General features: G+C 40.4%; 1 protein-coding gene across 8 annotated transcripts in view; it reads left to right on the top strand.

Moving 5' to 3' along the window:
* The window catches only part of robo2 (roundabout, axon guidance receptor, homolog 2 (Drosophila)), a 608,847-nt gene that overhangs the window by 120,761 nt on the left and 464,596 nt on the right, over positions 1 to 23,490 (top strand). For 6 of the 8 annotated variants that reach the window (XM_037546543.1, XM_037546539.1, XM_037546537.1 and 3 more), the window contains exon 1: positions 4,653 to 5,151. The exons of 1 other annotated variant lie outside the window; for it this stretch is intronic. In XM_037546543.1, the coding sequence (XP_037402440.1) occupies positions 5,031 to 5,151 (121 nt within the window). In that variant the 5' untranslated portion in view covers positions 4,653 to 5,030. Of the gene's footprint in view, positions 1 to 4,651; positions 5,152 to 23,490 lie in introns of those variants that run through there. One more of the 8 variants, XM_037546541.1, reaches the window with a different exon arrangement.

Here is a 23,490-nt window from a genome sequence, read left to right as displayed (position 1 = left end):
AGTGTTTCGCTCTCTTGCTCTCTCTCATGCTGTCTCTTTCCTTCACTCTCTCTCTACCTCTCTAGCCATCTCTCTCTCTCACACTCTTTCTCCGTGCTTTTCTGCCTCTCTCTTGCTCTCTTTCACACTCTCTCTCTCTCTCTCTCTCTCTCTCTCTCTCTCTCTCTCTCTATCTCTCGCTCTCTCTCGCTCTCTCTCTCTCTCTCTCTCTCTCTCTCGCTCGCTCTCTCTCTCTATGCTGCCCTGCGGAGCTTCCTCTGCTTATCACTGTCCTGCACCCCGACACTGTTTGTCTCCTGCCTGGGCTCCATTTGGGCTGCGCTTATCCGGGGGGCTCTTGTCTGGGGGTGATAAGCCAACAGGCTCCCCCCAGCATGGATTCAGGGGCTTCTTACCCCCTTTCCACCCCACCAGCAGAGCACCATGGCAGGGGCTATAGCTTCTGAACACGGCCCCTGACTTGCCTATCGCTTTCTGCACATCCCAAACCTGCCCAACGCTCTCTCCTCCCTCGCCAGTTTGTGGCTATAGTAATAAAGAGGTAAGAATTGATTTGGATAGTGAACCCATCTGCGAGCTGTTCAGCAGAATGGCCTCTCCGGGACGCTATACTAAGACAATGCGGACACTAACTACTCTTCTGCCCGCACAGATTTATGCCTTTGTCTGAGTTAATGTTACACTAGGGTCTGTGCTCATCATATCTCCATCATATCACCATTTAAACCCTGCACGGGCATTGCAGCTGATGGCAAGATGTGAAGGCTTTCGTCAACTCCATGCGTCTAGATTTCCTGTCCTGGCTCTTGATTTACTCTCTCAAGTTCGGTTTGTGATGGCAATTAGCAGCTTATGCAGAACAATATGAAAATTTCAGACATTCACTGCCATTTCCATGCTTTTGTGTGGTGCGAGCATTTGCTGTGACATTGTGTGGGTTTGTTTTCTCTCGTTCCTATGAGCTGTGACCCTGACCGTCTCAGATCACTCGTGCCCTTGGCGTACTCTGGCTTATTATTCCACCCCACTGTTAATGTGCTTTGGGCGCTTCATTGAGACTTTAAAGCAATAGTTGGGTGAAAAATCAAACTCACTGTGGGAAGAGATGATTTTTGCCTTTTCAACAACATCTGTTCCCAATTCAAACACTGTAGAAAAACAAAGAAATGTCGTACACAAAGATAAATCTTTATACAACTACACCAGTGGGGAGCCAACCTTAATCAAGACAAACTGAGCTGTTGACAAACTTTGTCCTACTGGCAGACTCACAAACTGAACCTGGGCACAGATGGGGTTTAACAGTCATCCACAAGAAGCTCAGCTGCACCTGGGCATATCTGCAGGTATCACAACATGATATTGCACTCTTTCACAAAGGAATAGTTGGCGAAAAAATCCCATTTACACCAAACCCGCCCTTACCATAACTGTAGTCAAGACCAAGATGTGTTTGGTGTCTTAAGTTTTCTCCTTTAATTTTACACTGAAGCTATGAGACCAGCATAGATTGCTAATATTGGAGTAATTTTGAAATTTTTTAGTGAGCATAAGATTTACCTTATTTCTGTAAATATTTTACCTGTTTCATCTATCATTGGCAAATAACTTTGCTTACACTCATACAGGACCTTTTTAAAGAGTGTATGGGAAGAATTATCTGCCAGTGGAATAAGATCTTTCACTATATAACATTTAAAATAGTACAGTGGCTAACAGCAGACTGGGGTTTGATTTCCTGCCCAGGTAAGCAAATCATGCCATAGTAATAAGATCTTCAGCTAGTCTCTTATAACTGCATTCGCCTACATCTGTAACATGGTTAAAAGTCGCTTTGGATGAAAACATCTGCCAAAAGCCATAAATGTCAGTCTCAAAATGAGAAATATTAGCTATTTTGACTAGATTTCAGATGATTTCACTTACCAAGATGTGTGACTTTGTAGCGTGTATCTGTATATATGGCCTCTGGCACTGTATGACATGTTAATATGGATGCACCAATGCTGAATGTTTGTAGATGACTGCGTTTCCAATTTACTTTTAATGGCCAGTTTTTTTTGCCAATTTTGAGGACGATTTTTGTCAGCTTTTTTTTTATCCGATGCTCTCACTGTGTGGGATAAATAAATACATAAAACATATTAACATGTTTCTAGTACTTTCTATTAGCTGCCAAACGTACAATATAAATAACATTATTTACTCTTTAATAACATTTTAAATTGTTCAGTTTAAAATCAATTGTGTATTTAGTTCAAATGAATCAAATAAAATACTACTTTGAAAGTAATAGACAGCTGGCTATTCATCACGAAAAGTCATGCGTAATTATGTCACAGCATTTTGGCTCATTTATAGCAGCATGTTTTCAGCAAAAATTTGCTGATTCTAATCTTTGCAAATACCAATTCATCCCTTACTGCTACATTTAAAAATGATTAAACACAGTGTGTGATGTAGGTGTGCAGTGATTAAAAGTTTCTATTACTAGTTAACTAAATTGGCCTCATAGCCCCAAAACTAAAACAAACTAAGCAACGGCAGATATGCATCAGCCCATCCATTTCATTTAGGGGAAGGCACCGGCACACATGGCGGGTGCAGCTGAGCTTCATAGCCAGTCGAACAAAGTTTGTCAACAGCTTAGTTTGTCTTGATTAAGGTTGACTACTAAATAGCATGGTTGTTTCCAATTTATCTTTGTATACAGCATTTCTCCTGGTTTCTGTTTTTCTACATGTTTGTATTGGGAACAGATGTTGTTTAAAAGGCAAAAATCGGATCTCTTCCCACTGCAGTCCACTTTAATTACTGCACTAGCATAATATTGGTCCAGCTTTTGTAAGATAGGTGGAGATGCGAGAGATCAGAGAGAAGTTGTGTGTGTGTGTGTGTGTGTGTGTGTGTGTGTGTGTGTGTGTGTGTTTGCTTACAGAGCAACGTGCTAAAGGCAATGAGAAATTGGCAATGGCGACAGGCAGAGTGCGAGTGTGAGTATTGCAGTGCCACTTGCCCATGGAGCTTATGTGTGGATTTAGAATATTAATTTTTCACTGTGTATAAAAAATTATGGACTTAATCATGGCTTCCCTCAGAAGCTGTAATTAGGACACTAAAGCCACGGTGTGTGTGTGTGTGTGTGTGTGTGTGTGTGCGTGTGCGTGCGTGTGTATACGCATGCATGTACCAGCTGGCTCTGTGAAGCATCCGTTTTATGTACTCTACTTTAACAACCTTACAGGCTTGTCCCTGGAGCACTGGCGTGGCAAAACATCGGCTCTTCACTTCTCCAGCAAGAGAAGCCACAGACAATAAAAAGCTTAAAATCCTGCAAGTTCACCATTTTGCTCTAGTTTAAACATCAAAGTAGTTTGCAATTAAAGCACAACAGTATAAATAACCTCAAAACAGTGTATTTTTGCAGTAAATAATGTAATAGTGATTTCATTTATGAAAACACCCTAAAGCTGTGGGGGCAGATGTCTAAAAAGTTTTATCCTGTAGGCTTGCATGTGTGCCTGTGCCTACTGTAGCTCTCATATCAAAACCTTTTGTTGTTTTAGTTGCTGTTTTCCTTCATTTGATAATACCCTTCACACTGGGTAAACACTTCATGCTGATAAAAATCCCAAAACTACTAGTTTAGATTCCTATGTATTAAAGTTAGGAAAATAATAGCCTATAAAGTTACCATTTAGACAAGGTTTTATCATGACAGCGACTGTACACTCTACCAACTCATTACTGCACGTTGTGTGTAGAATGCCAAGTTATTAATGTAGATTGGCACAACCCCTGTTGTCCAACCCCTCAATCTCTGTCAAAGTGCACATTTTCCTCTGAAATCTCTTCTCTTCTCTTCTCAAATCTTCTCTTCTCTTCTCAAATCTTCTCAAATCTTCTCAAATCTTCTCTTCTCTTTTCTTCTCAAATCTTCTCTTTTCTTCTTTTCTTCTCAAATAGTCTCTTTTCTTCTCTTTTCTTCTCAAATCATCTCTTTTCTACTCTTTTCTTCTCAAATCGTCTCTTTTCTTCTCAAATCGTCTCTTCTCAAATCTTCCTGTCCTCTCCTCTTTTCTTCTCTCCTGTCTTCTCTTTCCCTTTCCTCTCAAATTCTCAAATCCTCTCTTCTCCAATCTTCTCAAATCTTCTCTTCTCTTTTCTTCTCAAATCTTCTCTTTTCTTCTCAAATCTTCTCAAATCTTCTTTTCTTCTCAAATCGTCTCTTTTCTTCTCTTTTCTTCTCAAATCGTCTCTTTTCTTCTCAAATCGTCTCTTTTCTTCTCAAATCTTCTCTTCTCTTCTCAAATCTTCCTGTCCTCTCCTCTTTTCTTCTCTCCTGTCTTCTCTTTCCCTTTCCTCTCAAATTCTCAAATCCTCTCTTCTCCTTACAAATCTTCTAAAAACTTCTCTCAATGTCTTCTGTCATCTCCTCACACATCTCGTATAACCCAGTGGTGTTACTCAACCGTTTTGTTTTATCCCTGACATCCCCCTCCACCCTGAATGCACGCACATGTGCCTCACTCAGCGTAAACTCCTGCGTGTGGCTGCGGTGCACTGGTAGAGCGAGAGTAGTAGAGGGAGAGGGAGAGGGAGAGAGAGAGAGAGAGTTTCCACAGAAAGAGGAAGGGCGGAAAGGAAGAAGCAGGAGAATCCCTCAGCATTTGCAAGCACGAGCTCGCATGAGTGTGTGACTGAGTGCACAGTCAGAGAGCGCATGTGTGGATGTGTGTGTGAGTGGAGTAGGCAGAGAGAGCTGCGGCGTGCCTTATGTTGCGCCTGTTTCTCGTTCGCTCACTCTCTCTCGGATGATGATGAAGGCTTATGTGATGGAGATGATGCTGTGAGCTTCATTCTCACGCAGGAAGAGCTGAGCAGAGGCACACGTTCGCGCACACACTCTGCGTCTGGAGCGTAACCGATGATAGAGCACCGATGACAGCTCCTAGCGTCTGGCCGAGTGCCTCCGCGGACAGGTGAAAGACCCCCGCACCCCCCTCCCCCACAGCCTTAAACTCCTGGAGATGTTCCTCAGGAGCGGCCGTGGATTCCTCTCTCCAGCTCTGCGTCTTCTGCTGCTGCTCCTGCTCTCTGCTCCACAGCCCTCACTCCAGGGCAGGAATAAGGGCAGATGGAACAAGGGGGGTAAGTCCAGGGATCTTGACAGCCCCTCCTCTGGATTCATGCTTGTTTGTGTTGTTTTTCACCATGTACTTGTGTTCTCTCAACCATTTGGAAGTGGTCAGCTTATGTTTTCTAGTGTGTCTTGGAAACTGGCTCAAGAAACACCATGTGGACAGTGTCGTCTGGTCCACTTGAAAAGCCAGAAAGCTGTTGTCTGTTTTTAGCCTCTTCAAGTGTAGGTGTATAGTTTTGGTTAGTCTTAAGGCTTATTATTCACTGCTATGACTTTCTCATTACTCATTACTTCTATGGATTTTCTGTCTAAGGCATGTAATTACAAGAATGGAAAGTCTGGACCCGCTGATGGGACCTTAAGTGGTCAAATCTTAATCTTTCATATATATAATGGGTGAACAAGGTGTGGTTTATTGGTTGGTTTAAAGCCCTTCTTGTCTGTGTTAGAAACTGTGGGCACTGAAAGTTGCCACGCTGCTTGTGTGTATTTTAAACGAGCTGCTATTTTTGCTTCCTGTCCTATCAGCACTGCTGCTGTCCTGTCCCGTGTGTGGACACGACTCAGCTAAACATGCTTCAGAAAGCTGCTTCAGTTTCACTATCTTTGTTTCTCCCTGTTCCTCTCTCTCACTGGACCTTATCAGGCACATCCCAGCAAACCAAGACCGACAGAGTCTCTGCCGTCCCCTACCAAACTACTTAACCGTGCCAGAGAAAGATCCTAGATAATGCCAGTGGGTGTAAGCAGTGCCCTTCTCCTCCATCTTGGTGCTGTGATTTAGGGTTAAAGACCAAGCTCACCATGCTCTTGGAGAGGTGTTAATAATTCATGGTTCACCCCCCTCCCCTTTTTTTTTTTTTTTTTTTTTTTTTTCTCCCCTCCACGGTAGCGCTGCTCTCCCTCCTCCCAGTTGGAGTCTAATCCCCTTTGTCGGATTAAAGGGAGTTCTAATCTTAACGGCTGCTGCAGGGTGAGCGGAGCAGGAGGCACAGTGATGCTCCCCTCAAGCCCACCAGCTCTGGATCCCACCAGAGTCGCTCTACACACGCTGGCTGGTGCACCCCGTTGAGCCTCTGTGCGCGCTGATGCATGGTCCCATAGTGCTGCACTTGACAGCCTCAGATGGCAGCCGCTCTTGAGCCTTTTCCCGAGTGGAACTGCACATTAAAGTCAGCCGTCACCGTCTGAGTCTAAAGCAGGAGCATATCTGACTTTCATGAGTTTCATACACTTAAAACTAAAGCTTTCTTTGCAGTGATACCATAGAAATAGCACTATTGGTTCCCTCAACAATTTTTCAGTGAATGGTACCTTTTTTGTAAATGAGATGTACAAATGTGAAGGACCTTTTCAAAGTATAAAGAACCTCCACACCATGTACAGACTTGACACCAACTACAAATTAAGGAACCTTTATTTTCACGAGTATAGGGGTGTTGAGTGCCAAAGCTGTGAAAAGTGCTTCAACTTTTTGTGCTTGAAGTTTTGGTGTTAATAGTTTGTTACTTGCTTTTAATGGAAAGTTTTGGATTTACATTTATTCTTTTGGCAGATGCTTTTATCCAGAGCCACTCACAAAGCATTTAGTCAATGTTAAGTCATTCAGTGGCCCTATCTTTTACATTGCACCAAAGCCCTGGAAGGAAATAGTTTACTCCATTGTATATCGGGATATGGAATAACCAGGGCTGTTTTTAAACTTTTGAGTTTGTAAGCAACATCAGATCACTAAGGCACACCTATGCTGTCTGGTTACATTACATTTCATAAAATAATGTAAAAGAATTTGATTTGGAACTATAATAATAGCAAGGTAAACGCAGTAAAAAGTGTAATGAGCATGTTTGAAAACAAAGAAATGATTAACTATTCACAGTCAGTATGCAAAAAAAATATTTCACTGTTTATCAGACCAAAGAAGTGTTTTGTGTAACTTGGCACAATCGGTCAGTCATGAGGCTACTGCTTTCATAGATGTGTGTAAACTAGCTACCTAGCTTGCAGTGTAATGCGACAAAAACCTCTTGTCCTAAATTTAAACTAGTTAGCCCCTAATGTTTTTATTAAACTACAGCAAACTTGCTAATGAGTGAACATCAATTTATGATGCACATGACATACTCACGGCTGTTTAGAGGGCACTGAGCGACTTAAGTCTAAGCCTAAGTGCGTATTCTGCCAGGTACAGTCCAAACTTAAACATCATTTTGATTATGACGTGAAGGAAGTGCAGTCCCACGCTATGATGAGCCAACTTCAATGCAAGTGTGACGCATTTACCTCTTCATTTCTGAAATAGTGCAAAGCAGTTATAAGAGAGGAACGTCCAATGCAAGGCAGAAAGCTGCACTTATGTACATACAAAGTAACACAGCAAACCATGTATAGGTGCTGCTGAAGGTTATTTGCCATGCTTACTGAGAGGAAGGATTTATTGCAGTATTTTGTGGTAGACTTTTTGTATTGTGCTACAGTTTCTATTGTCCAGTTGTAATCGGTGTTTACACTTGATGTTACTTGGTAAAGATCTCTTTATTTTGTGCTATGCACATACATGGGAATGCTGTCTTTCTGCCATGCATTGGAAATCACACATCCTGCCGCTGTCAACAACACAAATGTAATATATTCTTTCCTCTCAATAAGCACAACACATGTCCTTGAGCTGCATCTATACATAGTTGCATATTTCAGCATGTCCTATAGTTTTAGCCCATTTGTTGTGGTGATTGTGGGGAGTCGAGCACCATATTCAGGTTTGTGTATACAAACACTGTAATAAATAAATGTAGCCTGTCTGTAATCTTTGGCCTCTGTTGAGATGGATGGCATTGACCTCCCATGGAGCAATTATGCCATGTTTAGCCCAGCTGTGGGGCTGCAGTCTATTCCCTCACCATGCGCTGGCACAACATGTGGAATTACAACTCCATCGCACACTTGAAAAGGTGTAATTTTACCCGTGGATATGATAAGATCTGCCTGGAAGGGATGCATATTTATGGGTATACCGCTATTACCAGCATGGAATGATGTTCAACCCCTGGTTCCAATTTTGTGTGTGTTAGTATGGATATGTTTTAGCCTGGTAATAGGCTTCATTATCTCTGTAACTGCTGCAATATGCTGTTTTATTAGTATGCAGAGTTAAATGAATATAGCATCAAAAGTGATATGCCAAAATATTGGTTTGGTTTTGCTTTATATATGCCACATTCTTGGATGCAAATTTCAGCATTTTTGCTCTTCATCAGACCATGCTCTCGGTATCGAGTTGCAGAGTCTTTTGACCAGATCATCAAAGTTTTTATTGGGTTTGCAGAAGCCTCAGGAGTACAATTTCAAAAATGCCACTTTTTCATGACACTTGAGTCAAGTCCTGTGCCGCAGTTCTCATTTATGTAATCTTCCATAGACGCAACGAAGTGTGTTTAAGCTCTTCATATGTGAATCTGTAATAATGTTCATTACATTATGCTGTGAAGAGTTGAATAGATGATGAATAGGCTGTAGACTCTGAACACTAGGGTTAATTTAGCCCATGCCCTTCTGATGCCCTTCCACAGCCTCCCAGGTTATCTGAAATGAAATTCAAGCATGTTGTCCCTCTATGTATTTTAATATGATTGTCACCGTAGACTTCCTGATAGTAGGGTATTCTCAGGGGGCAACACAAGGGCTTGTGGTATCTCTCTCATACTCTTCCTCTTATACACTTCCTCTCTATCTTTCTCTCACTCACTCACCCGCACAGTTCGGTGAGGTGTATGCACACAAAATTTGAATGTGCCAGTCAGTCTCTCCATCCTAATAGAGGTGCATTCTCTGGGGCCAGTTGGCTTCATGTTTAGAAAATAGGCTGTTCCCAGTCAATGTGACCCCACATCTGTCCTACTAATGGGAACTTTCTTTCTTGCAAACTTTCTCTTATTGTTTCTTATTGTGAAACAGCTTTGAGACTTGACACTAAAATTCGACTAATCCTGTCTGTGTGTCTAGGATGGAGTGGGATTAGGTATTTATTTTAAAAATATATTTATTGTATTTTTTTGTCATCTTAATTTTAATGTTCTGGATGATCTGTACATTGAACATATTGAGGAAAAAAGAGCATTATTCACTCAAAAAGGGGGGCTGGTGAGTGTGACCAAAAGGACATTGGCTCAAGTTTAAAAAAAACAAATTACTATTACATTGGCGGGGTGGTCTGTGCATAAGCATGGCACAGTTTATATTGTTATTTGTTTACTTTTTTCCCAGCATGTTAAAATCACCAAAAAAATCTAAATTGTACACTAAATTTTGCAGACAAATAGCACATTTTATTTTGTTCCCTGTAGTGGATGTGTTAACTTACTACTTACTTATAAAATCAACGAAACATAATTTGACCTGGAGTGAATATAGTGAACTAGGTTGTAGCATACTGTCAAACTCACATACTTAGGATTTGTTTGAGTGACAAAACGTATTTGAAGTTGTATTGTTAAAAGTAAAATGCCTTCGCAGGGCTTACATTCAAACGTGGAAAACATCATTAAAACTTTTGATGTGTGGCCACTTGTAGGATTTTGTTGTTGCATCTGCTTTATGCAAAGTGTGTTGCATAATGGATACATGTGAATAATATGTTCAGTAAAATAGAACGGTGCTTAAACTTACACAGGCTTGCTAGCTATATGATCTGAACTTCCAATTGTAGAAATATCTACAGCTTTAACTCTAAATCACAGGTAAAAATGAAGAAATATGTAAGTTTGTAAATAAATAAATGTAATAAGTCAACGGACATGCTCTTAGTTAGTCAAAAATTAGGCAGTGTTATTTGAATTTGTGAAACACTAGTTGGGCAGGTCACATATCAGACAAACTGGTTGAGTCAGACTGGTTGAATGTTAATTAAACTTTTGATCAAACTAGTTGAAAGTCTGTCGAAGTGGTCTAATGGTAGTAAACCTTACTTGCGCTGGTTGAAGATTGCTCTCATGTCGATATAGATCTATTCTCTGCCATTTTTCTCCTGTCCTGCCAGAGACATACTTTCCACATTCAGATCCCCTTTATAGAAACAGCAGAAAGGTGACTGGGAGCCCCAAAGGCACCCCACTGGGAGAAAAGTGAGAAATATTAAGGTCTTTTACAACGATTCAGAAATGTGGGTGAATTCTAATGTGCTGGGTGTGTGGAGTGGGAACCACGATCACAGCGGACTGGTGGACTGATATGTGTTGCAAGCTGGACTCAGGAGTGTAATTTTTCCCTGAGGCCTTCGACCCAGCCTGTACGGGGAGCGGCCAGCTGAGGCCTACTGCTCCTGGAAGAGTAATGTGGAGGAGAGGTGCTCTGCTTATGAATCCTCCTCACACCACTCCTCCTCTCCCCCAGCGTGACTGAGTGTCTGGGGTTCAGGTGGCCAGATTTACAGAGCAGGTAGAGTCAAGAAGTAATTAATATTTCCCACAACTTCCCACCTATATGGAATTGGATTCCGGTCTCTCTGGCAAGGCGCAGTGCTGCCACTGTTGCCGTTCTCTAGGTTCTCCATTATGTGGCTGCGAGACGAGTGATATCAAATGTGTGCGGGAGAATAATAATTTGTCTTTTCCTTTGAATACTCTGCCACTAAGAGTACTCGCTTTGCGCCTGGCAACAATGGCAAATTCAATTATTTGCTCCCTTCTTCATCTGTGTGGTAACAGCTCTACAGAGCACCCTGATGAGACTGATGTTTTCAGATGTGGCAATGACATTTCTTAGATGTGGCAATGACGTTTTTGAGGATACAGTGTAGCACAGTGTGGCGAATAGGGGCGGACTGATATAGAATTCCAGTGACTGAAAATAACACCTTGCAGTGGCTCATAACTATGTATATGTGTGTGTGTGTGTGTGTGTGTGTGTGTGTGTGTGTGTGTGTGTGTGTGTGTGTGTGTATGTATGTATGTATATACATTTATATATATATATATATAAATAAAATACACACACAGTGAGTCAAAAGTCACAGGACGTTTTTTCATGCTGTCGCAAGCCTCCATAATGCAGTGCTGAAGGTGGTGTTTGTTGCACATTTTCTCAGCATACACAGTTTGTTTGAGATGACCCCAGAGATTAAAGTCGATAATAAAATAAAAAATAAAATAAAACTGTGTCCTGTGACATTTGACTCACTCTGTATATACATACACACTATATTGCCAAAAGTATTTGCTTGTCTGCCTTCAAACGCATATGAAATTGAGTGACATCCCATTCTTAATCCATAGGTTTTAATACGATGTCAGCCCACCCTTTGCAGCTATAACAGCTTCAACTCCTCTGGGAAGGCTTTCCACAAGGTTTAGGAGGGTGTTTATGGGAATTTTTGACCATTCTTCCAGAAGCGCATTTGTGAGGTACCAGATACTGTTGGACGAGAAGGCCTGGCTTGCAGTCTCTACTCTAATTCATCCCAAAGGTGTTCTGTTGGGTTGAGGTCAGGACTCTGTGCAGACCAGTTAAGTTCTTAGACACCGAACTCGTTCATCCATGTCTTTATGGACCTTGCTTTGTGCACTGGTGTGCAGTCATGTCGGAACAGGATGGGGCTGTCCAAACTGTTCCCACAAAGGTGGGAGCATGAAATTGTCCAAAATATCTTGGTCTGCTTAAGCGTTAAGAGTTCCAGTGAAAGGAAGAGGACATGCCCATGTCCTGAAAAACAACTCCACACCATAATCCCACCTCCACCAAACTTTACACTTGGTACAATACAGTCAGACAAGTACCGTTCTCCTGGCAACCACAAACCCAGACTCGTTCATCGGATTGCCAGATGGAGAAGTGTGATTCATCACTCCAAAGAACATGTCTCCACTGCTCTAGAGTCCAGTGGCGATGCTTTACACCACTGCATTCAATGCTTTGCGTTGCACTTGGTGATGTAAGGCTTAGGTGCAGCTGCACGCCCATGGAAACCCATTCCATGAAGCTCACTATGCTGTTCTTGAGTTAATTTGGAAGCCACGTGAAGTTTAGAGGTCTGTAGTGATTGACTCTGCAGAAAGTTGGTGACCTCTGTACACTATGTGCCTCAGCATCTGCCGACCCCACTTTGTCATTTTACGTGGCCTATCACTTCGTGACTGTGTTGCTGTCATTCCCAATCACTTCCACTTTGTTATAATACCACTGACAATTGGCTGTGGAATATTTAGTAGTGAGGAAATTTCACGACTGGACTTGTTGCACAGGTGGCATCCTATCATGGTACCACACTGGAATTCACTGAGCTCCTGAGAGTGACCCATTCTTTCATTAATGTTTGTAGAAGCAGTCTGCAGGCCTAGGTGTTTGGTTTTACACACCTGTGGCCATGGAAGTGATTGGAACCCCTGAATTCAATGATTTGGATGGGAGAGTGAGTACTTTTTGCAACGTAGACTGTGTGCATGTGTGTGTGTGTGTATGTATGTGTGTGTGTATGTATGTATATGTGTATATATATATATGTATGTATATATATATATATATATATATATATATATGTGTGTGTGTGTGTATGTATGCGTGTGTGTATATATATATATATATATGTATATATATATATATATATATGTATATATATATATATATATATATATATATATATATATATATATATATATATATATATATATATATATATATAAAATATGCCTACTGAAAAGACAGAGAGAGTGCAGCTTTTTCACTGACTAGGCCAGAGGTTGGCAACCCAATTTAGCCATTTTGTTGTATCAATGCATCAAACCACCTTGGGAACATTGTATGTCCATATTAGCATTTACAATCTTATCTGAAAATATGTCTTATGGGCTAGATAATGTCCTAGTATAGACTAAACAATATAATAGAAATGAAAACGCAGACTTCCTCTGCTTTACACTTTAGCTCAGTAAGGAAACTTTTCCTCAAGAGTCGAATATCTTTATAGAATATTGTAGAGGTATGTATTTTCTATCTGCCTAGATTTTGGCAGAATGTCTCTCAACATTAGATTTTTCATTAAGCTGAAGTTAGCTTTTCATTCACTATCTTCTTGTTCAAATTTTCCAGCTGACTTTGGCTTCTGAACTTTTAGTGGTTGACAGTTTTTCAATGGAGATTAAATGTATCAGGAAACCAGCTGAGTGCATATAAAATGCAAATAAGCCCATTAATCTCCAAGTTATCAATGTCCATCTTAAATCTTTCTCTTTGTCATTTCGTTAGCTACTAGCAAACTGAGATTCTTGTCTGCATTGCTGTGGTGACTGCATGCTAACCTTTAGGGTTAAAGGGTGAATTAGCAGTTACACATTAACACCAGCAATTCAGTCTATTCATTGTTAAAACTGTGGATTAAAAAGAGGATTATTTTTACCTAAAATCTAATTTAGGGGTGAAACAGGGTGGTGAAAGAGCCACGTGTTGCTGACCTCTGGACTTAGATTAGCTAGGTCCAGAAACAGTGGACCTCCATTAGCTCATGTGAAGGTGCCGTCCCTATTACTCATAATCCAACAAGAAAACCTACAGATTTCTCTTGCCTGTTTTTGAATATTACTATGTGCTATGCTATTTTTGTTGAAAGTCTTGTTGAATTTTCCCTTCTTTTTCCTTTAACATATACACATACACTTTTCACTTTTTTTTTTCTTGTGTACCATAAAGCCAGAAACATTATCTCTGAAATGGATTAGTAAGCTGCCTGCCTCATATGATCCATTTCAAGCTTTTGGAGCTGTAAGTGAGACAGATTAAAGGTGGTCTTGTCAAAGGAATGGAGGTTTATCTCAGCCCAGGTAATCTGGAGATTTTTTTAACTGACAGATTTGATTCACTATAGATTTGCAAATATGGCATATCGAGAGAGAGAGAGAGAATTTTGAGTCTGATTATACAAAATGGCATTTTTAGTTTTCCTTAATATCATGATGGACACATTTGCTCAATGCTATGTGTCAGCTGGATTCACCCTGAGCTCCACTGTAACACCCCCCCTCCCCCACACTTATGGGCAGTTTTTTTTTAGCCACATTTCAGTCACACTCACACTAATGAAGCTGCTATCTAATTGCAGTGGAAAGTACGTCCAACAGTAACCGTGTTTTATGGGGGATTTTAGACTGCTGATATGACAGCAGTGTTTGATGGATAGGAGCAGGTAGATTTTACTGCTAAAGACCCTTCCACCCTAGCCTTCCCATTAACAGCCTCCCCATCCCTCTCTTTCTCACTTACGCATACATACACAATATAAGGGAGGCCTTGAAGGCTGATTATTGCTTAGACAGCATTACATTATAGCTAGTCATAGTGCAAAGTCACCCTTTTTAATATAAAGTCTGGTTGAAATTAGTGATGAATGAATTGAGATGGATCTATTTTTATCCTTTATTTTTTTTGCACTGCTAGCCCCTTTTCTTCTTATCCTTGGTCATTTTGACTATTTTCATGTGCCTGGGATCTTAAATGGAACAGATCAGATCACCTAAAAGACTTTTTTGGTCTAAAAACATATTCTTAAATGTTTGAAATGTGTTTCTAGGATAAATTTGAGTTGCAAGGTCAGTGTTTGAGAACTTCAAGCCTGTTGGAATAGCATCCCAGGCTGTATAGACTCCTCATGACGCTGCTAGAGTGAATGCCAAAACTGCATCAAGACGAAAGGAGGGCTACTTTAAAGAATTAAGGTTTGAAGTTTTTTTTTTAGCTACTGCATGTGTTATTTTATAGATGTATTCTTTGTGATCTGTTGATTCTTTATCTTAAGCAATGAAGACTTTGTAGTAGCTGAAATTCTACAGGTTCATGCACTTTCTCCTGCCCTCCTTCTCTCTTTCTATCAGCTACACTAAAGCTTTTTGCTTTGCTGCACTTATTAAAGTGACAACGGAGTTCAGAAGCTGTTGCACTTTTGAGTGATCAGGCACAGTTGTTGCATCATATCATTGGGTCACTGCCTTTGCTGGTGGCTTCCTGATACCAGCCTATGAAAAACACTTGAACCCTTCAGCATCAACACTGATGTCGTCCAGTGGCTTTGCTTAGCTCCCGAATGATGTCACTATCTAAATTATGTCGTTCAAGTTAAACATCACTCTGCGCTGGTTGGACCACATGGACCATGACCACGGGAAAAGGGCCCTTAAGGAATTATGTCACTTCTTGGTCCAATTGGATTTTTTCTGCTGTCGTCAGGGAAGCTGACGCTGTCTAGGCCAAAAACAGTCATCCTTCACTTTCTATCAGAGCTGACATGCAGCTTGCTGTGCACTCTCCACTCAGCGCACTCCGAGCAATGAAACTTTTAAGAGATAAGAACCTTTTTTTTCTATTTCAGGGTCACCATTAGCTTCAATAATGCATGGTCATGGGGAGGAGAGGCTGGGGCCTGTGGAGGCTAGAAACGCAGCCTTAGATTAAATTATACATCATTATCACAGCTGGTGAAGCTGCTGCTGACGGTCCACGCTCTTCTGCCTCATCTAAATGTTCCATGTTTCTGTCTTGTCCAATCTAGAGAGTGGCGCAGTGGAAGTATAGTGTATAGATTGAAGAAACAGGAGAATGGCACAGAGACAAAAAGCGTTTGCAGAACTGCAGTGACCTATTGTAATTTTTGCACACATTGTGATGTGGAACGGGTGTTATTACCTGTAATCTGTTGTGAAGATTGAGATGAAATTGAGGGGGAAAAATCACCATTGACATTTAATGTTTGGGGGCACATCACATTTTCAGACAGCATATTGGTTGATTACTGGTTAAATATACCCAATTTTAATGCATGAAGCAAAATTGGTGCAATTATCCTCGCTGAAGTAAGATGGGATCGTGTGAATAGAAGCAGGACAGAGTGTGTGTTCCTGTGTGCCGAGTGGATTGGGAGACTTGTCATGACCTCAGCCTTGAGACTTGTTTAGCTGGGGAAAGTTTTGATTTTTAAAAGAAGCTTATGGAGTAAAGAAAATACAATTCAGTAGTGCTGAAAATATGATTCTTACTGAAATGGAAGGCTGGAAATACAATAGGAAGCCTTTATGGTAAGAGGATTGCACATCTCAACTCCGGAGCTCTACAGGAGCTCAGTGCGGAGGCAAAAAGCTAAGAAGCATTTCTCACTAATGCATAATTAAACCCTCGCCTAAGCAGCGGTAACAGTTCTTTAGATGGAGTACGACAGTCTTGTTGACTTGGTGGAAAAGACAATGTGCAGTATGACATAAGGGCTGAGTTCACGTTATTAATCCCAACTGGATACTTGCATCAGCAGCATGCAAAGATAAAATGGCAAATATGCATGTATACCTGGAACCATGTTGGTCATGTATGTTCATTAGAGGTCTGTAAGCTAACCTGAGACCAAAGGGCCTGGCAAAATATTGAGTTTTGTTCCGTGTTTGGGCATTTAAACTTGTACAGTTTCAGATTTGAGTTTGTTTGCTAATGAGCAGTTTTTACTTTGTAGATTTGTTTTCTTTTTATGATGGAATGTCAGCATAAATTTTGTTCAGTCTCAAAATTTTTTGCTTATGCACATTCTTCATCTTTTGTATAGTCTGGGTCAATCCTGGTCTTCAAGATCCAAAACGTCTGTCTCTAATGTTCAGGTGCCTCTGAAGGTCAACAGGTGTTTTGTATATGGGTTGGAGCTAAACACTCAAAGAACCTTATTGCATGAATAAAGGGTCCTTTGCATCATGAAAGGATTCTTTGGATTAATGGAAAATGTGCGAACATGCTGTAGACAGTTCTATATAGAACCTTTTTGAAAATTGTATTTTATATAGCACCAAAAGGTGCTACAAACTTGACACCTTGACAATAGAACAACGCATTTGGGTGATATAAAAAAAAAACAAACTAAACTCTGTACTGCCGTAGCTCTCCATGACCAAGATTAGGTCCCCCTGGTCTAGGTAAACAACAAAGCAAGTCTTGCTAGCTATACTAACATCTTTAGTATAGAAACATTAAGAAAGACTGGCATGTGGTTTCTTCAGCGACACACTGACCATGGATGCAGCCATTCTACAGAAGTGTGAGTGGAGCCGTGTAGACTCATGCCTCAAAGTCAGGGATACTGGTCAAGGTCAAGCTTCATGGCTGTGCAGACCTTCAATGTTCACGAAGAAACAGTTGTGTTTGTGTAGGTGTATTAGAGCCTTACAGAATATAGATTTTTAAATAACATCTTAATATTGTAATAAAAATGTTCTTATCTGTCCTGGTGGTATTGCTGCATTATTAACTATGTCCTTATCCCACTTAATTAACCCATAAGACCTTAATTTACCCACTAATAGTCTATAATGATGAATTAACTTTGGGCCATCAGTGGTTCCTCTGATAGATGAAGATAACTGTTCAATCATCATTTATGTTTAATACATTAAATTCTCGTACGCTGTGTTTAAGGAGATTTATCATCGTTTAGAGGAGTAGTCGAAGATCCTTTGGCTTTACTCTTTTGGAAATAGTGTGTCTCCCGAGGCTGAGCTCCAGTTCTGTCACCCAACTTTATTCAGCGAGATTTAGAATACAAACCCCAGTTATTAGGACCGATAAGCATGAAAGTGCTGAAAGTTTCTGCAGTGTGTTGCATGTTGACTGCCATATTATTTACAATTGTCTTCACAGCTATTAAACAGCTCTTAAAAAAGCGCTTACCTCTTAAGAAAAGATGGTTCTTCAAGGGTTCGTTAGTAAAGAATATGTTTCTGTATATGAACACTCAAAGAACATTATTGCATGAATAAAGGGTCCTTTGCATCATGAAAGGATTCTTTGGATTAATGGAAAATGTGCGAACATGCTGTAGACAGTTCTATATAGAACCTTTTTGAAAATTGTATTTTATATAGCACCCAAAAGGTGCTGCAAACTTGACACCTTGACAATAGAACAACCCATTTGGATGATATAAAAAAAAAAACACTTTTCAAAAAGATTCTATATAGAGCCATCTATAGCACATTCTTGCTCAGTCTAAAGAACACTTTCATGATGTAAAGAACCCTTTAATCATGCATTCGGTTCTTTGAGTGTTCGTTGATCTTTATAGAACCACTTTCTTTACTAAAGAACCCTTGAAGAACCATCATTTTTAGGAGTGTAGGGTAACTGTGATAACCACATGACTAGCTTGGTTATGTGTGTCTTCTTTGATGTATAACTGCTGTCACCCAACAGAGATACAATAGAAACTAACAGTGGGCCTATCAGAAGTTGAAACCATTAAAAATAACTTCTACAGTGAGGCTATTTTTACATTTTGACGTGTTTGGCATCTGACAACACTTATCTTCCACTGTAGATACATTTCAGCTTCCTCCGTTGGTAAAAATACACCAAAAGAAGTGTGCCAAAAATAGCCCTTAGATCAGTTCCCTCTTTGTTGGAGATTGTCATCTCTATAAAGTTTGAATTTCAGCTTGAATCAGCAGGGAGAACTTGCCTTGAACCCTCCAAAACTGATCATAGATCAGCTGATGACGGCATTTTTTTCCCCAGCTCCTGGACCATAATGAGCAGCTGAGTGTGACTGTGGTAATATTGGATCTGCGTTTCTCTATCTCCAGCCGTTCGCTCTAAGAGCAACTTCCCTACACACATGGAGCTCATATTCAGCATGGCATTAGTCTCCTATGCACGTCTCCCATATTGGATTAGAGTGTTTATTGTCCAATTTATCACGCTCGCTTTGTCTGGCCTGAAAAATATCAACCCATCACTGAATACGTGAGCTCTGGTGCTTTGGAAACTGTATGTGAAGAATATTAAGTAAGTGATGTCGACATGCATACCTCAGACAATGCCAAAACAGACTTATGAAGAGAGAGCATGTGCCAAGTACATTGAATTAAACAAAATCGATATGGTATTTTGAGTGTAATACGTGTGGAATTTGAATCGAGTGTCAGGAACATCATTCAGATTTAGGCAATTTACCTAATCTTTTTCATTTTGAAGGCTAAGGTATCGTTAACTTGGCGGTGTCACAGTGCTGACTACATGGTATTGCTAATTGCAGAGCTGGCTGCTGTATGAGGGTGAAAAGCTCAGCCGCCTGTGCCTCCCTCTGTGTCTTTACACTCCTCGTTTGCTGTCGGGAGACTCACAACGGTGATAATATGACAGCCCTGTCAGTTTTGAGCGATGACGAGAGGAGAGCGTGTGCAGTCTGGATTAAGAGTTTAATGACTGGTAAAATTGTAGCGCCTGCGTTCAAGGTGACCCCGCTGAGGTGATGGCGGGCCAGAGCTGGAGAGCCTGTGGCAGGGTGACGGTAATCCGTCCTGCCTCGCTCGCCCCATAGCTGTCACCTGCACCATGCATTGTCACTGAGGCCCAAGGCATGTAATTACACTTTTATTGGCTTTTAAGAAGACCACACCATTCATCCACACATGATCCTCCTCTCAGAACCATGAGGCAGAGCGTGTATAGATCACACTTACGGATCAAACCTTGGATATTAGGGATAAAGGGACACTCCTCAGTTCAATGACCCAGCTTGTAGGCTCTGTGATAAAGGCAGCATTGGTGATTTTGCACTACTTGCAAAAGTAATAATGGACAGCATTTGCATTGCAAAAATTTTGCAGCCAGCTTTGCAAAAAGAAGGCAATGGAACCACAGAAACAGGTTAAATATTAGACTCCTGCAGGGTTTAATATCTCTGCCGTTCCACAGGGTGTCTGCGGGTTCTTAAAAAGTCTTACTTTGTCTGAAATTATATTTTACAACCTAAAGGCCTCAATAAGAATTAAAGGGCCCTGTTATGGAAAATCACACCTTCTTTCTTTGCACACTTTCATTTTTAAATAAGGGATTTTGTAGTACTTAAACACTGTTAAAGTTTAAAACAATATTTTGTCCCAGTTCATTCAGTCTGTACGTGAAAATTAAGTCTTGATGAATCCATTTTTTGTGGTATCACAAAAATAACATTTACATAACTGCCTATTAGGGGTTGGGCAGTATGGCAGAAATATCATATCACTTGACATTTTCATGATACATCCAATGTTTCTCGGTAGTTTGACACAGTACTGCTACGTTTTGAGGGGGGGGGGGGGGGGGGGGGGGTGTTTTTCTTCAACATTTTCACATGGTGTACTGTGCTACATTCAGTTCAACAGGCACAATTGTGCTCTCTTTTTAAGGGAACATGCCATTTTCAAGTACCTGGTGTATTCAGGAAACCATATTGTTCATCACGATAACAAAATTTTACAGTAACGATGAAATATTCATATTTCCTACCTCTAATACCTCTTCAGCCTACAACAGTTAGGCCTCCACAGTCATGTTGAAGTGGGCTATTCTACAGCGATTCTGAAGATCCAGTGTCCAGCACAGTTTGGTAATTCCCCTACTCAAACCCATCAACCTAGATAGCTCAGATATCTGTTAGTCAATGTGAACAGCTTTTGGACATGCTCACTTTACATGACTGTGCAGAGGACAAACTAATTCTTTGACATTTGTCAAAGTTTTAGTTGCTGGGGCACAGCCACAGTCTGTCAGCTTGGGAGTTGCCATGCTAACCACAGTGATTAGTCATTGGTTTAATGATTTCATATCACCTGCTAAAGTTTGCATAAATCAAATGCTTGTGGTATTTAAGGTCACTTGTTTGATTTAACATTCTGTTGTCATAAATGAAAACGCTTACTGCATAAAGGCTTTTAGGCACAGTAACAAAAATAGCCTGTTAAATTCTAGAGGACCAAGAAATGTCTAGAAAATGGACTGTTCTGATACATAAAACTACCCATATGTCATAAGTGGGCTACAGGAAAAATGATTTAAATCTAAGAAATTCAATATAATTGTTCATTTACAACCCCAATTCCAATGAAGTTGGGACGTTGTGTAAAACATAAATAAAAACAGAATACGATGATTTGCAAATCCTTTTCAACCTATATTCAATCGAATACACTACAAAGACAAGATATTTAATGTTCAAACAGATAAACTTTATTGTTTTTTGCAAATATTCACTCATTTTGAATTTCATGTCTGCAACACGTTCCAAAGAAGTTGGGAAAGGGGCAACAAAAGACTGAGAAAGTTGAGGAATGCTCAAAAAACATCTGTTTGGAACATTCCACAGGTGAACAGGTTAATTTGGAACAGGTGAGTGTCATAATTGGGTATAAAGGGAGCATCCCTGAAAGGCTCAGTCATTCACAAGCAAGGATGGGGTGAGGTTCACCACTTTGTGAACAACTGCGTGAGCAAATAGTCCAACAGTTTAAGAACAATGTTTTTCAATGTGCAATTGCAATGAATTTAGGGATTTCATCATCTACAGTCCATAATATCATCAAAAGATTCAGAGAATCTGGAGAAATCTCTGCAAGTAAGCGGCAAGGCAGAAAACCAACATTGAATGCCCGTGACCTTTGATCCCTCAGGCGGCACTGCATTAAAAACCAACATCATTCTGTAACGGATATTAACCACATGGGCTCAGGAACACTTCAGAAAACCACTGTCAGTGAACACAGTTTGTCGCTCCATCTACAAGTACAAGTTAAAACTCTGCCATGCAAAGCGAAAGCCACATATCAACACCACCCAGAAACGCAGCCAGCTTCTCTGGGCCCGAGCTCATCTCAGATGGACTGACGCAAAGTGGAAAAGTGTCCTGTGGTCTGACGAGTCCACATTTCAAATTGTTTCTGGAAATCATGGACGTCGTGTCCTACAGGCCAAAGAGGAAAAGGACTGTCCGGATTGTTATCAGGGTGAAGTTCAAAAGCCAGCATCTCTGATGGTGTGGGGGTGTGTTAGTGGGGGGTGTGTTAGTAAATGGGTAACTTGCACATCTGTGAAGGCACCATTAATGCTGAAAGGTACATACAGGTTTTGGAGCAACATATGCTGCCATCCAAGCAACGTCTTTTTAAGGGACATCCTGCTTATTTCAGCCAGACAACGCCAAGCCACATTCTGCACGTTACAACAGTGTGGCTTTGTAGTAAAAGAGTGCAGGTACTAGACTGGCCTGCCTGCAGTCCAGACCGGTCTCCCATTGAAAATGTGTGGTGCATTATGAAGCACAAAATACGACAACGGAGACCCCGGACTGTTGAACAACTGAAGTTGTACATCAAGCAAAAATGGGAAGATTTCCACTTACAAAGCTTCAACAATTAGTGTCCTCAGTTCCCAAACGCTTATTGAATGTTGTTAAAAGGAGAGGTGATGTAACACAGTGGTGAACATGCCTCTGCCCCAACTTATTTGGAACGTGTTGCAGGCATCAAATTCAAAATGAGTGAATATTTGCAAAAAACAATAAAGTTTATCTGTTTGAACATTAAATATCTCGTCTTTGTAGTGTATTCAATTGAATATATGTTGAAAAGGATTTGCAAATCATCGTATTCTGTTTTTATTTATGTTTTACACAACGTCCCAACTTCATTTGAATTGGGGTTGTATTTGTGTAATGTTGGCATCACAAGCACATTGAATACATTCACAGAAGTATTGGTGGGAGTTGCTTATATAAGTTTATTTATATTTAGTATAGTGTTGCTGCAGATCTGGCCACTTGAAGTGACATTAAAAGGCATAAGTATTGTGGATGCCTGCAGAGACACTTATACCAGTAAAGCATTGAAGTTCTCACTGTAGGTATCGCTTTTAGAGAGCCCTTTCCTGGCAGGAACCACCATTCAGAGTAATGATGTTTTATAAGATTTCTATAAAATGGCACTAGGTCACATAAAAAGTTGCCTTAATAAGGACAAACTAAAGAACACCAAAGTGGTTCTCCATAGAGATCTGCCATTTAAGGCTTTTACTGTGTTCTGATACAATGCTTTTACAAGGGCTAAGGGTGCAAAGTATTTTGCTTATTTTGTTAATGTCACTGCTTATATCACACGCCCTGGAAATGTTTTTGAATGTGCTCATGCCATGCGACCCATATAGTGCTAAGAAAACCTTCCATTTCTTTCAGGTTTTATTTTCACAAAATCTAATAATACTAACTGCACATTCTTAGAACATTGTGAGAGGAATTAATTGATTACTTAAATACTAAAATATCTTGTCATTTAACAAAAGTTATTCTCTTATTAAAATAAGAGAGGTGAGGTTTTCTTATGACAGTGACAATGTTTTTTATCTTTTGGTCCTGCTGATCCACCTCCCTCTTCATCAGGCATGCATCAATCAGTCCTACATGTTTCTAATTGGACTCACTGAATATTACTGTGCTATAACTGCTCCCCTGTTGAAAGCTGCAGCCGGGCTTTTGAATATTGATTTTTCTGAAGAAGATAATCCTGGTAAAGTAAGTGGACTGTTTTATA

Source organism: Pygocentrus nattereri, chromosome 17, assembly GCF_015220715.1.
Source record: "Pygocentrus nattereri isolate fPygNat1 chromosome 17, fPygNat1.pri, whole genome shotgun sequence".
In the NCBI taxonomy this organism is placed as follows: Eukaryota; Metazoa; Chordata; class Actinopteri; order Characiformes; family Serrasalmidae; genus Pygocentrus; species Pygocentrus nattereri.
The sequence above is the reverse complement of the archived record's forward strand: the minus strand, read 5'-3'. Positions and strand labels throughout refer to the sequence as shown.